At 39.2% G+C, this 15325-nt stretch overlaps 1 protein-coding gene across 1 annotated transcript in view; it reads right to left on the reverse strand.

Annotated features, from left to right (window-relative positions):
* Positions 1-1174: 1174 nt before the first annotated feature.
* LOC150090196 (acetoacetyl-CoA synthetase-like) overlaps positions 1175-15325 on the reverse strand; it is a 30360-nt gene continuing 16209 nt past the window's right edge. Inside the window, exons 8-14 of the mRNA XM_090390199.1 lie at positions 14530-14652; positions 12333-12446; positions 9195-9320; positions 5420-5489; positions 1807-1865; positions 1476-1675; positions 1175-1312 (exon numbers count right to left, since the gene is read on the reverse strand). Coding sequence (XP_090246325.1) covers positions 1175-1312; positions 1476-1675; positions 1807-1865; positions 5420-5489; positions 9195-9320; positions 12333-12446; positions 14530-14652 — 830 coding nt within the window. The remainder of the gene's footprint in view (positions 1313-1475; positions 1676-1806; positions 1866-5419; positions 5490-9194; positions 9321-12332; positions 12447-14529; positions 14653-15325) is intronic.

The raw sequence follows: 15325 nt of genomic DNA on the forward strand, positions 1-15325 counted from the left end.
CTTACGAAGAAAGGCTTAAGTTTTGCAAATTACAGTGTCTGGGGACTAGGCACCAGCGAGGTGATCTGATAGAGGTGTATAAAGCCTTGAATGGTTTAAGCATGCTCAATGCTGATGGGATTCTTCCTCTTGCTCTGAATAATCACCCGAGAGGGCATAAATTCAAATTGAGGAAAGACAGATGTAGGATAGACGTGCGGAAATTTGCCTTTAGCCAGCGGGTGGTTGGTAGGTGGAACAGACTTCCATCCCTTGTCGTGGAAGTTGATAGCCTAAATAAGTTTAAGGCTCAGCTGGACAGGTATTTCGAACGAACAGAGGGGTGAAGTGGAAGTGGTTATTTTTTATTTATTTATTTTATTTTATTTCTTTCTTTCTTTTTTTTTTTTTTTTTTTTGGCTGATGCTGCATAAGCTTGCTTTCTTGCATAAAATGCCTCTTCTAATGCTAATGCTAATGCTAAATTACCAAAACAGTCACATTACAGAAGTCGATACAATACTCGAGAACATGGTCACATGATATCAGTAAGGAGTATGATCCCTCCAACGGCTAAACAGGAATGAAAGCAATGAATCATGCTCAATATAAGGATGTCTATAAGATTCTGTGGCAATAAATCCCATCCTTCCACCTGCGTAGACCTTAGCTCACCAAGTGGCCGAGGAGTTGGATGTCGGCGTGCAACGCGACGCCCAAGGGCATCCTACAAATGTTCCATGGGATTTAAGTCTGGTGATCGTACTGGCTACTGCATTCATTGGATATCTTGGCCAATCGCATCCCTAGTAATTTGCACATAGGGTTCGAGGATCTGTTCTCGGTACCGCTATCAAAAACATGGAGGGGTTGGCCGTTGGTTCCATCCCACACAAGAACACCGTCTCCACCGCAAGTGTCCCTTTCTCTGATGTTGGAGGGATTGTACCGCATTCCTTGTCTCCAGATGAAACAACACCTAGAATCTGTTTGTAGGCTGAAACGGGACTCCTATTTTATTGTGAACAGTGTCTTCGGCGACACAGTACACAATAAAATATTAATGAAAAACATTTTGTTCCGTTAATTTTGTCGAGCAGTGTATATAAAAACAAATGCATTCCATATTTTTACAGAGCTTTATTTTTTTCTACAAAATATGAGAAGACGTTAATACAGCAGACATCAGAGCTTCTCAGTAATCTTGTAAGAGTGGAATGTTATAAAAGAGATCCACAGCCTCGGGATTCATTATTGCTGCCCTGTTAATCGTTGTTTCACCTGCAATGGCTTTTCTTACAGCAGCTTCCACCCTCTTACCAGTCGCTGTGTACTATAAATAGCACAAAAGAGAAATAAATTAAATCACAAGCTGTTTCCACTTCAAAGATTCCACTTCAATCATTCCAAATAATAATTATGATACAAACACAATCAAATAGGTTTTCACTCTAAAAATACTAATGGTAATAATAATGCTAAAATAATTGACTTACTGGAATGTCTTTAGTCTCAAGGGTAACTCCAGGGACACAGTATTCAGAAATTCTGGCTATTTTATAATTAATTCTGTTCACCAAATCTTTAGTAAACTTTTGACCAGGCTCCATCTTCAGGAAAAGAATAATTCGTTCATCGTAGTTTTTATTGTACTGAGAAACACAAACGCTGTCTTGAACCTCTGGGAACTCTTCAACTACAACGAAATAAATGCATTTTATTTTTCAAGTGGCAAGTGTCCTCTCCATGTCAATCCCCATTCACCCCCAATGATCTGAGCAAGCGAGTAGTATGCAGGAAGTAAAATATTGAAGTACTGGTACTTACTGATACTGTAGATTTCCGAGGTACCAATCCTCATTCCGGTGGGATTCATAACATTGTCACTGCAAGAAAATGAACTGTATTAATTTATGAGAGATTTTCAAAATGTTTTGTATACATAATTAAAACAAAATTTGAACAAACCAGTCCAAGATATGAAGTAAAGGTATGTAAATCAACAATAATATTTTGTAAAGTAAATTTAACAGAAATGATTAATGCCATCGAACCAACTATTAAACGTTACATCAGACCGTGATTAGGAAAATATGGAGAACTATACAGAACTATACCATGCAGATGTAAAGCTATGCGCCTAAGACAGTAAAGTGAAAGCCAAGAATTCCAATGTACTCAGGTCTTTTCCAACTGGCGTGGGGAGGACGAAGATTATAGCAACTGTGCTACTACGAGGGTCATATATAATTAAATCATTACTTTAAACTAATACGTAAACTAATACATGTACCATTAATACGTCAACACAAATAAGCATTGAGGATTTGGGATTCATAGTATAGGATGGCAATAGTAAGAAGGGCACGGTTCCCCGAATGCAAAGTTATGTCAACTGGGACTGACCCAAGATCTTAAATGTACCGGTAGTAGTAGTAGTAGTAGTGGCACATGATGCAAGAAAGCAAGTGTAGGAGCTTATGCAGCATCAGCCAAAAAAAAAAAAAAAAAAAATCACACCATTCCCTCCAAATGCCTGTCCAGTTCCTCCTTAAATTTATTTAACCTATCAACTTCCACAACGACAGATGGAAGTTTGTTCCAGCAATTAACCACCCGCTGGCTAAAGGCAAATTTCCGCACATCTATTCTACATCTGTCCTTTCTTAATTTGAACTTATGTCCCCGTAGGTTGGTAATCTGAACAAGTGGAAGGATCCCATCAGAATTCAGCGTGCTCAACCCATTCAAGGCCTTATAGACCTCAATCAGATCACCGCGCAGGTGCCTAGTCTCCAGCCACTGCAATTTGCAGAACTTAAGCCTCTCTTGGTAAGAGGATCCCTTCATTCCCCTCAACAATCGTGTTGCTCTTCTCTGTACACGCTCAAGCAAATCTACATCCTTCCTAAAATGAGGCCTCCAGACCTGTACGCAGTACTCAAGGCGTGGCCTGACCATTGCCTTATACAGAGGGACAATCACCTCCTTTTCCCTGCTAGCAAAATTCCTATAAATCATTGACAAAACCCCATGACCCGCCCTAGCAGCCTGTCTGCACTGCTCAGAAAACTTCATATCTGACTGCACAATTACTCCCAGGTCTTTTTCATTTTCTACCACCTTAAGTGTAGTACCACACAGTTGGTACGTTTCTCTGGGGTTACTTCTACCCATATGCAGTACTTTGCATTTGTCAAGGTTGAACTTCAGTTGCCACTTCTTAGCCCATCTGCCCAAATTATCTAGATCCTGTTGCAGTAGCACACTGCCATTACTGTCATTAACAACCCTGCCAACCTTTGTGTCGTCTGCAAACTTCGACATTAAGCCTGATATACCTTCATCAATATCATTGATAAATACACAAAACAACAGTGGACCCAACACCGAACCCTGTGGGACTCCACTAATAACATTAGTCCACGAAGAGCAGCACCCATTGATTACCACCCTCTGTCTTCTCCCACTTAACCATCCTTTTATCCATTGTAGCAACTTACCCTTAATACCATTCTGCTCCAATTTGTACAGTAGTCTTCCATGCGCAACAGTGTCAAAAGCTTTCCTGAAATCCAAGTATATGATATCAAAATTATTTTTTGCATCCAGTTCCTTTGTGACCACATCATAATAACCAATCAAATTTGTCAGACAAGACTTTCCCTTAACAAACCCATGCTGTGTCTGAATTATTGCTGCAGTCTTGTCTAGATGATCCTGCAATGCATCTTTAACCAGCGACTCCATTATTTTACCCGGAACAGAAGTTAAACTAACTGGTCTGTAATTACTCGTAGAGCCGATAAGGATTGGGCCTATGTCCTTTATGACTGCCCAAATTACATTCCCTACAGATGTAGACTAATATCCTCCCATGGGTTTTCTCTCCCATAAACCTGGAGAAAAAAAACTCAGAGAAGGCCATGTAGATACACTGCATGGCATTCTCTAAGTTTTCTCAGAAAGCTTTTGAGACTAGGAGAAGAAACTATGTTGTGACCAACTGACTGTGATATCCCTACTTAGACTACTACCTGGACTGTGACAATTATCGATAAGGACAAACCCGAATGAGACTGGCTTGTCAGAATGTGTTTCCAACCCAACAAATGTGTTTATGTTAAGTGTACTACTACTATCCTGGTGTGCAAAACTCAAGGACCAACACTACTTCTAAAGGTTACAATCACTAAATCTTTACTTAAGGTACTCTTTACTGATGAGAGTAGATTCAGTCTCAACAGCGATTCTGGACGTCAGCTAATCTGTCGAGAGGTTGGCACACGGTATCACCCCGCAAACATCACTGAAAGAGATCGATATGGCGGTCGAGGTTGTCTCGTCTGGGGAGGCGTTATCTTGGATGGACTCCAGACACTGGAATGTGGTACTGTAACCGGTGCACACTACTATACTGAGGTAATCCTTCCCCATGTGCGTCTGTTCCGAGGTGTCATTGGCGCCGAGTTCGTGTTTATGGATGATAACGCCACACCGCATCGCACTGCAGTTGTTGATATGCTTTTAGAAATTGAGGACATTGTTCGTATGGATTGGTCTGCCCGTTCCCATCGATCTAAATCCCATCGAACACATATGGGACGCTCTAGGGAGATGATTAGTGGCACGTCCACACCCACTAGAAAATGTTCACCAGCTGAAGATGGCGCTGACAGAGGAATGGACGATGTTACCGGAAGAACTTATCAACAACATTGTTCCAAGTATGGACAGGCGGTGAAAAGCCTGCATTGACGTTAGGGGTCTCCTACTGAGGACCACCTGTTCCCTTTGTCCGATCTTTGGCAGTGATGCATCTGTACCATGGCAGCCAGTGCTATGTTGCCATTTTTCAATAAAGTCCCTCTGTACCGGTTTGTTTCCGTTGTTGTGTCGGTGTTGTGTCCTTCATCATTTCTGTATCTCAAGAGGTTCCTTTGGTATGCTTTTCCCATATCCAGGCCACTCCTATGAGAAGCTACAGGTGAAAACCTGACTGGTCCTTAAGTTTTGCACACCAGTGTATATATTACGGTTTGTTGGGGTGTTTTTTTGTGCGTGTTGTATGTTTGTATGTAACCACAGGTGTCTGATTCGTGACAGGTGTGCATGATCATATACGTGATGGGTGTCTGTTCCCACAAAAGGAGATTAAGAGTTAAAGAGTATATCGGTATATCAAGAATGTGAAATTCTATATGGATATGAAAGTGTGGATTCATATGTAGATGAATAGGCATACGAGATCAAATTGGTATTAATTTGATTTTGCAGTCCATCGTACTGTAAAAAATATATTAAAACCTATAGAAACACTAAAACGAGAACAATTTAACTATTAGCTTAACCAATTTTCAAAAAACATAATGTTATCTTCATCTAAGTTTCATCGAAATCGAGGATTAGTTAAAAGACAGCCTGAATGAGTAATTCTTACCTTCTTCCCAACATAACAATACCACGTGTAACTGGATTAAAATAGCAGTAATCACCTTGGGCCCAAACTCCTGCAAGAAGAGAAAAATATATTGGATACCATATAAACCATAATTGCATTAACAATAATAATTGATTACACAATAAGAATTATTAATGGAATTATTATTTTCGGGGTCATGTCTGGGAATATTATATGTATCGATCAAGAAATATTTAAAAAGTGGAGTTAAAATTCGTTTATCTGAGTATTACACTACATTAGATCAGACTTATCAGACAATCGAATAGTACATGTAGCATTATAGCAAGTACATTGAAAAATGTCCTTGATGGAGCAGGAACAAAGGAAAATAAATGTAAGCACGGTTGAGTGGTTGGTGGTTGGCTGTTTTGGGGTTTTAGGCGTACCAGCAAGTAGGCCATATTACCCAGTAAAAAATGTCTGTGAATTGCATATGTCCTCTGGTCGATCTGCTGTTTGTTGAACTCAACTTTCCGGGAGAAAAACATTCTACCCTCGCCTGGAACCAACTAACTGAGGCATGTTACAAAAAAGGGCCATAAAAATTCCTCGCCTTATTAACAGGATTCGAACTCAGTTCTTTTCCATAAAATGTGGACATTTTCTATACAACATCTATTACTAACAAATAGAAGTACAATAAAACAATGATCACAATGTACTGATGTGGGAATTACTTAAAGATGTAACTACCATCAAGGCTAAAAGGAAGAGCTTTTGCTGTCGTTAAAGTGACTACAGAGGTCTCAGACAGTTTTTAAATTCTCTACAGTGGGATCAACTGATAATGTTACCAACGGTAAATTCTAAATGGGAAGCCTTCAGGGACTCAATTTTGGAGGCTACCAGGCTTTTCATTCCAACTAAGAAATACTGTTCAAGGTTTAAACCTAAATGGATATCAGATGAATTAATGAGGCTCGTGGCACAGAAGAAAAATGTATGGGATGCATATAAAGTATCAGGTGACACAGAAGCCTATGGCAGATATAAGCTGGTCTGTAATCAAGTCACAAAGGAGGTTCGGCAGGCGACGGCACATTACGAGAAATCTTTGGCAAGGGATGCAAAGAAAAACAGCAAGGATTTCTTTACTTATATAAACTCTAAAAGGAAGGGGATGAAGCTGATTGGACCACTTAACATAGATAGGTTGACTATTGATGATCCTGCTCAAATAGCTAATAAACTGACTGAGTATTTTGCATCTACATTCACACATGAGGAATTTTTTTTTTTTTTTTTTTATGAGAACCCCAAACACGAGAGGTATTATAACCTATAGTACTTAGTACCGTGCTTGGGTTGGAGGTTGAGAAGATGAAAGAAGATATTTGTTGACATTGGACTTGAACTTCTGTAGACTGTAATTTTCAGGAAATACGAACGAAGGAAGGTTGTTCCAGAAAACGGCAGTTGAATGAATAAACGAGGAAGATGAAAAGTTGGTTCTGTGGGTTTGAAGTTGGACAGTAAATGGATGTTGGCTGGTGGCGGCACGTGTTCGGACTGTTTTGAAAGAGAGAGCGGGAATTATAGAAGCCAATTCAGAAGAACAGTGCCCATGGAAGTATCTGTAGAAGAGGCATGCAGCAGAAACAGTGCGTCTATGAGAAAGCGAGTGGAGAGACTCTGTTAGAGATGAATCATTAATTAACCTAACTGCCCTCTTCTGAATGGAATCAAGAAGCCTGAGAGAGGTTTTGGAGGCACCACCCCAGATGTGGGAACAATATTCCATGGCAGGGCGGATTTGCGATTTATACAGAGTGAGCAGCTGTTTGGGAGAAAAGTAACGCCGAGAGCGAAAGAGAAAACCAAGTTTTTTAGATGCAGAGGAAGCAATATTTGTAATGTGCTTGTTATTCAATGAGGGGAGTGCCAGAAGTTCATCAAACTCTAACAGGAAGCTAAGTGATTTTGTAATAACTGGAGAAAAGTGGAGGATGAAGTTAAACATAAAAAAGGCACCTGGGGTGGACGGGACCTATCCAGTTATATTAAAGGAGGCAGCAGAAGAAGTAAGTAAACCCTTAGCCATAATTATGAGAGCTTCTTTGGACTCAGGGGAGGTACCCATGGACTGGAGTTGTGCAAAAATGTATCACCAATTCACAAAGGGGATTCAAAAGGTGACACAGGTAACTATAGACCTGTTAGTTTAACTTCTGTTCCAGGAAAATTAATGGAGGCACTGATTAAAGAAGCACTGCAGGGTCATCTAGACAAGACTTCACTAATACTTAAAACACAGCATGGGTTTGTTAAAGGGGGGTTTTATCTGACTAATTTGATTGGATAATATGATGTGTCACAAAGGAACGGAATGCCAAAAATAATTTTGATATTATATACTTGGATTTCAGGAAAGCTTTTGATACTGTTGCACATGGAAGACTGCTGTACAAATTTTAGATGTATGACATTAAGGGTTTGAGAGGTATGACATTGCTACAATGGATAAAGGTATGGTTGAGTGGGAGATGACAGAGAGTGGTAATCAGTGGACACTGCTCTTCGTGGACAATGTTATTAGTGGAGTTCCCAAGGGTTCAGTATGGGTCCATTGTTGTTTTGTATATTTATCAATGATATTGATGAAGGTATATCAGGTTTAATATCCAAGTTTGCAGATGACACAAAGGTTGGCAGGGTTGTTAACGACAGTAAAGACAGTTTACTACTCCAACTGGATCTAGATGAGTTGGGCAAATGGGCTGAGAAGTGGTAACTGAAGTCTAACAATGACAATGCAAAGTACTGCATATGGGTAGCAATAACCCAAGAGAAACGTACCAACTGCGTGGGACTACACTCAGGGAAGTGGAAAGTGAAAAAGACCTGGGAGTGATTGCGCAGTCAGATATGAAGATTTCTGAGAAGTGCAGAGAAGTTGCAAGAGCAGGTCATGGGGTTTTGTCAATGATATACAGGAATTTTAGTAGTAGGGAAAAGGATGTGATATCCCTTTGTAAAGGCAATGGTCAGGCCACACCTAGAGTACTGTGTACAGGTCTGGAGGCCTCATTTTAGAAGGATGTAGAGTTGCTATAACGAATACAAAGAAGGGCAACAAGATTGGTGAGGGGATGAAGGGGTGCTCTTACCAAGAAAGGCTTAAGTTTTGCAAATTGCAGCTCTTGGAGAGTAGCCAGTTGCGAGGTGATCTGAATGATGTGTATAAGGCCTTGAATGGGTTGAGCAAGCTGAATGCTGATGGGATTCTTCCTCTTGCTCAGATTCAGAACCTGAGGGGACAGATTTTTTTTTTTTTTTTTTTTTTTTTTTTTTGATTTGGTAGTTGTTGGCGCATCGGCTTCTGTGGCCATATTGCACCTCCCAAGGTTTTTGCAGTACTTTGATCCAAGCCCGAGGCGGGAATCGAACCCGCGACCTTTGGGTTGCCGGGCAGGTACTTTACCCACTCGGCTAGCCCGGTCGGCAGGGGACAGAGATTCAAATTGAGGAAAGACAGTTGTAGAATAGATGTGCGGAAATTTGCCTTTAGCCAGCGGGTGGTTGAGTGGTGGAACAGACTTCCATCTTTTGTTGTAGAAGTTGATAGCTTAAATAAATTTACGACTGAGCTGGACAGGCATTTGGAACGAATGGAGGGGGGATAAAATGTTTTTTTTTTTTTTTTTCGGCTGATGCTGCATAAGCTTGCTTTCTTGCATCGTGCCTCTACTGATGCTAATGCTAAAAGAACACTCTAATTTTATTACAATAATTGCAATATAATTTTACTCACCGGGGAATTTGCCAAAGTATTCCCGTTTATATTTCACATGACTAGGGTCATTCAAAAACGCAAGTGGCTGCGAAGGAAAAGGTTTTACGATGACCATTTCTCCTTTCTGACCAACAATAGGGTTTCCTAAACAGAAACCAGAGATTCAAAATCCAATATAGAATTAAACATATACAGTATACTTGTACAAGGGTTCGTCCATAAACAATCGTTCTTGGGCGAAAAAAAAAGTTTTGTAATTGAGCTAGCATCATGAAGTTTTATATATTACTAACATAGATATTAAAACATACGATGGGCGTTCAATAAATTATCTACCTGCCTACGAAGGAAAATAGAGGCAACGAAGATAGAGGCAAAAATCTACTTTTATTTTTCAATGCCACTCCCATGAATTTCAATACCCTTGTTCCGTTTTGTTGGCAATGAGGAAATACCAGACAAATACAATTCTTTGTCCTGTCCATCAAAGAACGCAAAAACAGCAGATTTCAGTTCGTTGTCATCAGAAAAACGACGTCCACTACGTTTTTCTTGAGGTGTTGAAACAAGAAATAGTCAATGGGGCCAGATCTAGACTGTAAGGTGGATGGGTAACACAGTCTCTCAAAGCAGCAACAGCAGCGTGTGACCTTTACGACTGGTGCGTTGTAGTGAAGAAGCAACACACCTCTGGAAAGTAGTCTACGGCGTTTTTCCTTTATGACATCCCTTAGGTTGCACAGTAGGGATGCATATGACTCCCCAGTGACTGACTGCTTGTGTTCCAAGTAGTGAATACACAAAATTTCCTCAGAATCCCAAAAAATGGTGGTCATAGTCTTTCCAGCTGAAGGTTCTGTCCGAATTTTTTTGGGTGGGGGAGAATCCTTGTGCTTCCATTGCATTGATTCTTGCTTGGTCTCAGGATCCTAGTGATGAACCCATGTTTCATTGCCCGTAACAATGCTGGAGATGCAAGTTTCAGAGTCCCTTCCATAAAGCTCTAAATTCTCCTCACAACACTGAATTGCTTCTGCACAGGGGTCAGAAACCTAGTGACACCTTGAACTGATCTTAGTCATCTCCAAACGTTCATGCAGGATGGTTATAACTGTTCCCCCAGATATGTCAGATTCCCTAGAAACTTGCGATACCTTTAAACTTCTGTCATTCAGCACAAGGGTTTCCACAGCTGCTTTGCACATCTCTGGAGTGACCGCTGTCACAGGCCTTCCTGGACATGGATCATCTTCGATGGACTCTCTATCCCACTTGAATTGTTTTGACCAGAATTTCACCTGGTACTCTGCCTCCGTAGCCGAGTGATTAAAAAAAAACTATTTATTAGGGTCACCCGGGAAGTTATTTCATCTAACCATGTGTATTGTGTTTGTAAATTGGGTTTGTTCACTGGTCGATTTGCTTGCTTTGCTGGATGAGAAACCCCGGTTCCGGGGGGGGGGGGGGAACCTTGCTATCTGTGTCTGTGACCGACTAACTCAGACACAGAGTGAAAAATTCCCATAAAAGTTCCTCGCGCCATCGACGGGATTCGAACTAGGGCCTTTTCCACCAGATGTGGGAAGGATGGTGACGATACCACTGTGCTACCCGCGCAGACTAGTCGAGTGGCTAGGAACAGGAGTGCAATAGCGCACCCTCTTTGAGTAGACCGGGGTTCTTCAAGCCCCTGACTGCTAAATACGGTCGATCTGCCGACCGGCACTGGAACAACGTGGCAGATTATGGTCCATTTCCTTCAACATGACTTGTTGAGGAGGCTCCTGCAGTGGATTGAAAAGGGGTGCAGATTTATTTTTATTGATTACTCTGAAGGTGCACTGTTGCCATACACAGCCACCATCATTTCATGAATAGCCTTTAGCCTATTTCGTTCTTTCGTGAAAAACTTGATGACAGAACGATGCTCCAATTTCAGAAAATCCATAATTTGATATGGGTGTCTTCCTTCTTTCTCTTACAGCAGCACAACCTAAAAACATAGTGGTATCAAAATTAGTATTATTCAGGTTGAGATATGTAGGAACATGATAAATTATGAATCATTGAAATATAACTATGGAAAGTACCTAAAGTAGATAATTTATTGAACACCCCTCATAAATATAATAAAATAAAAGTCTCTGTCCATTACAGATCTGCACTTCACCAAGGCTCGTTGATAGAGTTCCTTTAAAATCAGAATTAAACTCAGCTGTTCGGATTCATGAAAAATTGAGGAAGATATGCCCACAAGACACTTTTGATATAAGCAATGGTCGTAGGTCGCTTTTACATTTTAAAGAAAGAGTCACTGTTTGTGACCAGCCAAGGAGCGAAAGATCAGATTCCGTGTGCATTGAAGAAAACAATAAGATTTTGGGTAAAATGATTCAACTGACCAATAACAATATATGTATGATGCAAGTACTAGGGTGTTTAAAAAGAACTGTATTTGCCATTTTAGACAGATTAGATTATAGGAAAATACTCTGCAAATGAGTAGCCGAGCTGTTAACAAGCAAAATAAAATTTTCCAAGCAGATCTGCCAAGACCAGTTTCAAGTGTTTTTATTTTTATTTTTGTCATATTGGGACCACTCCAAAACTAATTCGTGGACTAAAACCTTATTGTCCACGCCTGAGACCGACTAACTCAACAAGAGAGTGAAAAAGTCCATTAAAGTTTCTAGCGTCATTGACAAGTTTCGAATCCTCCCGATGTTGGAAGAATAGTGATTATAACCACTGTGCTTACTAGCACAGACTATTGCATTAGTGCAAGAACTTTCAAGGAGATTTTTTACCCTGATAACAGATAATGAGACCTTTGCCTTTTAATTACGATCCTTATTCTAAATACCAATCTATGGAATGGACACATCAGTTATCTCTAATGAAGAGAAAATCTCGAATTATCAGATCGTTAGAAAAAGTAATGGCCACAGTATTTTAGCACACAGAAGTATCAATTCAATTTTGGTTGAATTTTTAGAAAAAGGTTATACCGTTATGGCCAAAGAAACATTACTTATGGACCAACCCTCGTATTTTATATTCTTTGCATTATTGCTACTAATTATTATCATATTTATATTTAATAAATATTTCAGAATAATATACTCAAAACACTCAGCCTCATAGTTCCTTACTCACCGGATTCATCGAAGCAATCCAACGCCATGCCTAAATTAGGAGCTTGAATTTCACCAAAGTGGACAGGAAGGGTGTAATTGGAACCAGCATGATAGGAAAGAATATCTGTGCTTCCTGCGAGTTTATGAATAGAGTGAATGAAATTTATTAACTTATTATTTTAAGTATTTGATATAAAATCAGCGGGTAATTTATTACGAACACCACAACTGTGTTTAGATAGGATTTCTCTTTGTGGCCCAAACAACATTCCATTAGAAGACAGTAATATTCCGTTGTCTTGTAGGGGTCTGGCAGGGCCGGACCAAGGTATTTCTACACCTCGTTTAGAAAGATTTTTAGGCGTTATTTTTACTAAAGATATATATATTTATTTATTTATTATTATTATTATTTGCCTCATTCTCCTGTTTTTGGCGCGCCTTACAGAATGGTGCCCAGGGTAACACCGTACCAGCTCTCGTACCTTAATCCAAACTGGGTTCTGGCGCGAAAGTTTCCATCATAAACTGAACAACCACGGTTATATTCGGTCACAGTTTGGATAACATCTCCCAGTTCCTGGATAATTAGAAGAAATCGCTGCACACTTAATTTATCTCTTTTGATTGATTGATTGATTGATTGATTGATTGATTGATTGATTGAATGAAGAGTTTTATGTATATCAGCAACTAAAGCCATATTGAGCTGTAATTAACGTCTGTAAATTGCGAGGGTTCTCTGAATGATTTATTATTTTAATCCTTAGCATTAGTAGTGGCAAATGATGCAAGCTGCCAAAAAAAAAATTCCCATTTCATCTATCCATTCTCTCCACTAATTTGACTTGTTCTTCCTTGAATTTATTAAACTATCAGTTTCCACAACAACAGGTGGAAGTTTGTTCCAGCAATCAACCACCCGCTGGTTACAGTCAAACTTCCTCGCATCTATTCTGCAACTAACCTTCCTCACATCTATTTTAGAAACATCTTTCCTCAATTTGAATTTGTGCCTCCTCGTGTGTGTAGCCTGAGCAAGAGGAAAAATGCCATGAACATTGAGTTTGCTCAATCCATTCAAAGACTCAAACACCTCAATCAGATCATCTCGCAGGTGTCTGGTTTCCAGACGCTGCAATTTGCAGAACTAAAGCATTTCTTGGTAAGAGTATCCCTTTTTTTTCCCTCACCAACTCATTGTTCTTCTCTGTACTCGTTCCAGCAGCTCTACATCCTTATTAAAACGAGGCCTCCAAACGTGTATGCAGAACTCAAGATGTGGTCTGACCATTGCCTCATACAATGGGATAATCACCTGCTTATCTCTGCTAGCAAAATTCCTGTATATCATTGACAAAACCCCAGGAGCAGTACCGACAGCCTGCCTACATTGTTCAGAGAACTTCATATCCGACTGCGCAGTTATCCCGAAGCCTTTGTCATTTTCCACTAAACTGAGTGCAGTACCACATAGTTGGTACAATACTTCTGGGGTTACTTCTACTCATATGCAGTACTTTGCAGTTGTCAATGTTAAACTTCAACTGCCAGTTTTCAGCCCATCTGCCTAACTTTTCTAGATCTTGTTGCAACAGCATACCATCATTCCTATCATTAACCATCCTGCCAGCCTTTGTATAAAACTTGGACGTTAAGCCTGATATCATTAATTTCATTTATCATTAATAAATATAGAAAACGATGGGCCCAACGCCGAACCCTGGGGGACTCCACTAATAACATTAGTCAGCGAAGAACAGTATCCATTGATTACTACTCTGTCTTCTCCCACACAATCATCCCTTTATCCATAGCAGTAATTTTCCCCCCAATGCCACACTGCTCTAATTTGTACAGTAGTCTTTTATGAGCAATATAGCATGAAGAAAAATAACAGACCTGACCTGAGCCACCTGTTCTTTTCTCCCTGCTATAATGCGTAGGATGTGGTGTTCGTTATAAATTAAGTCCACAATGTATATAAATGGCAATCATATATTTCTTTTTATTTTAAAACGATTTTTTTATTTTTAAATTCAATTCAAACTTCAAAAAAGAATCTCTACTTTTAAAAAAAATTACAAGCGTATTTTTTAAAAATAAAACTAAAAATGCATTTACATTATTTGTAATTATAACTAGACTAGAGTGTAACTAATAAATCGTTTAGAGGAAACTAATTATTTAAACTTAAAATTAAATCTACAGATTACCTAAACTTGAGGACAAGTAAACATTAGGCTTAACGTCACGAAGAACGTAGTCCCAATTCTTTGGTGTCAAGACAGAACTCGAAGAATGGATCGAATGTAGTGTCCTTAGTTTGTAGTCATTTCCTAAACAGATCAAAAAGAACATTAAATACGACTGTGAAGAAAGAGTTAACACTTGTTAATAAGACGAAGTTAATTATAATGCATAGTAAAATTAGTCCAGAAGTGTTGAAAATTATATAAGACTTTTAATTGTCAGCACTTCTAGCTGATCTCAGGATTGGGCTTATTCTGGTCCCTACTTTTATAAGTATAAGAAAGCAGAGCAAGGTAATGTTAACCAATATTCTTTATTTCTTTAAATGTTAAGTAATTTTCAAGCCATAACTGTGCTATTTTATTCCTTATAACGTGCTATAATAATTTTAATCTTTAAAAGGTTGTCTTTAATTTTTTTTTTCAGGAGAACTTGTAAGAAGACCCAATCTTTTATTATAAGTTCAAATCCTATGCAAGAGGAATTTGATTTTTAATTTTAAAATATACAACAATAATTTGCGATTAAGAATAGTAAATACTGACTAATTACTGAAAAACCTGAATTATAAGAAAATTGGTGTTTTTAGCATTAGCATTAATAGAAGCATACGATACAAGAGCCAAAACACCAGCCAAAAAAAAGCCCTTCCCATCTCACCCATCCATTCGCCCCAAACGTTTGCCCACTTCTTCTTTGAATTTATTTAATCTATCAACTTCCACAACTACAGATGGAAGTTTGTTCCTGCAATCAACT

Source organism: Mastigoproctus giganteus, chromosome 2, assembly GCF_048544385.1.
Source record: "Mastigoproctus giganteus isolate SK-2022 chromosome 2, ASM4854438v1, whole genome shotgun sequence".
Classification (NCBI taxonomy): Eukaryota; Metazoa; Arthropoda; class Arachnida; order Uropygi; family Thelyphonidae; genus Mastigoproctus; species Mastigoproctus giganteus.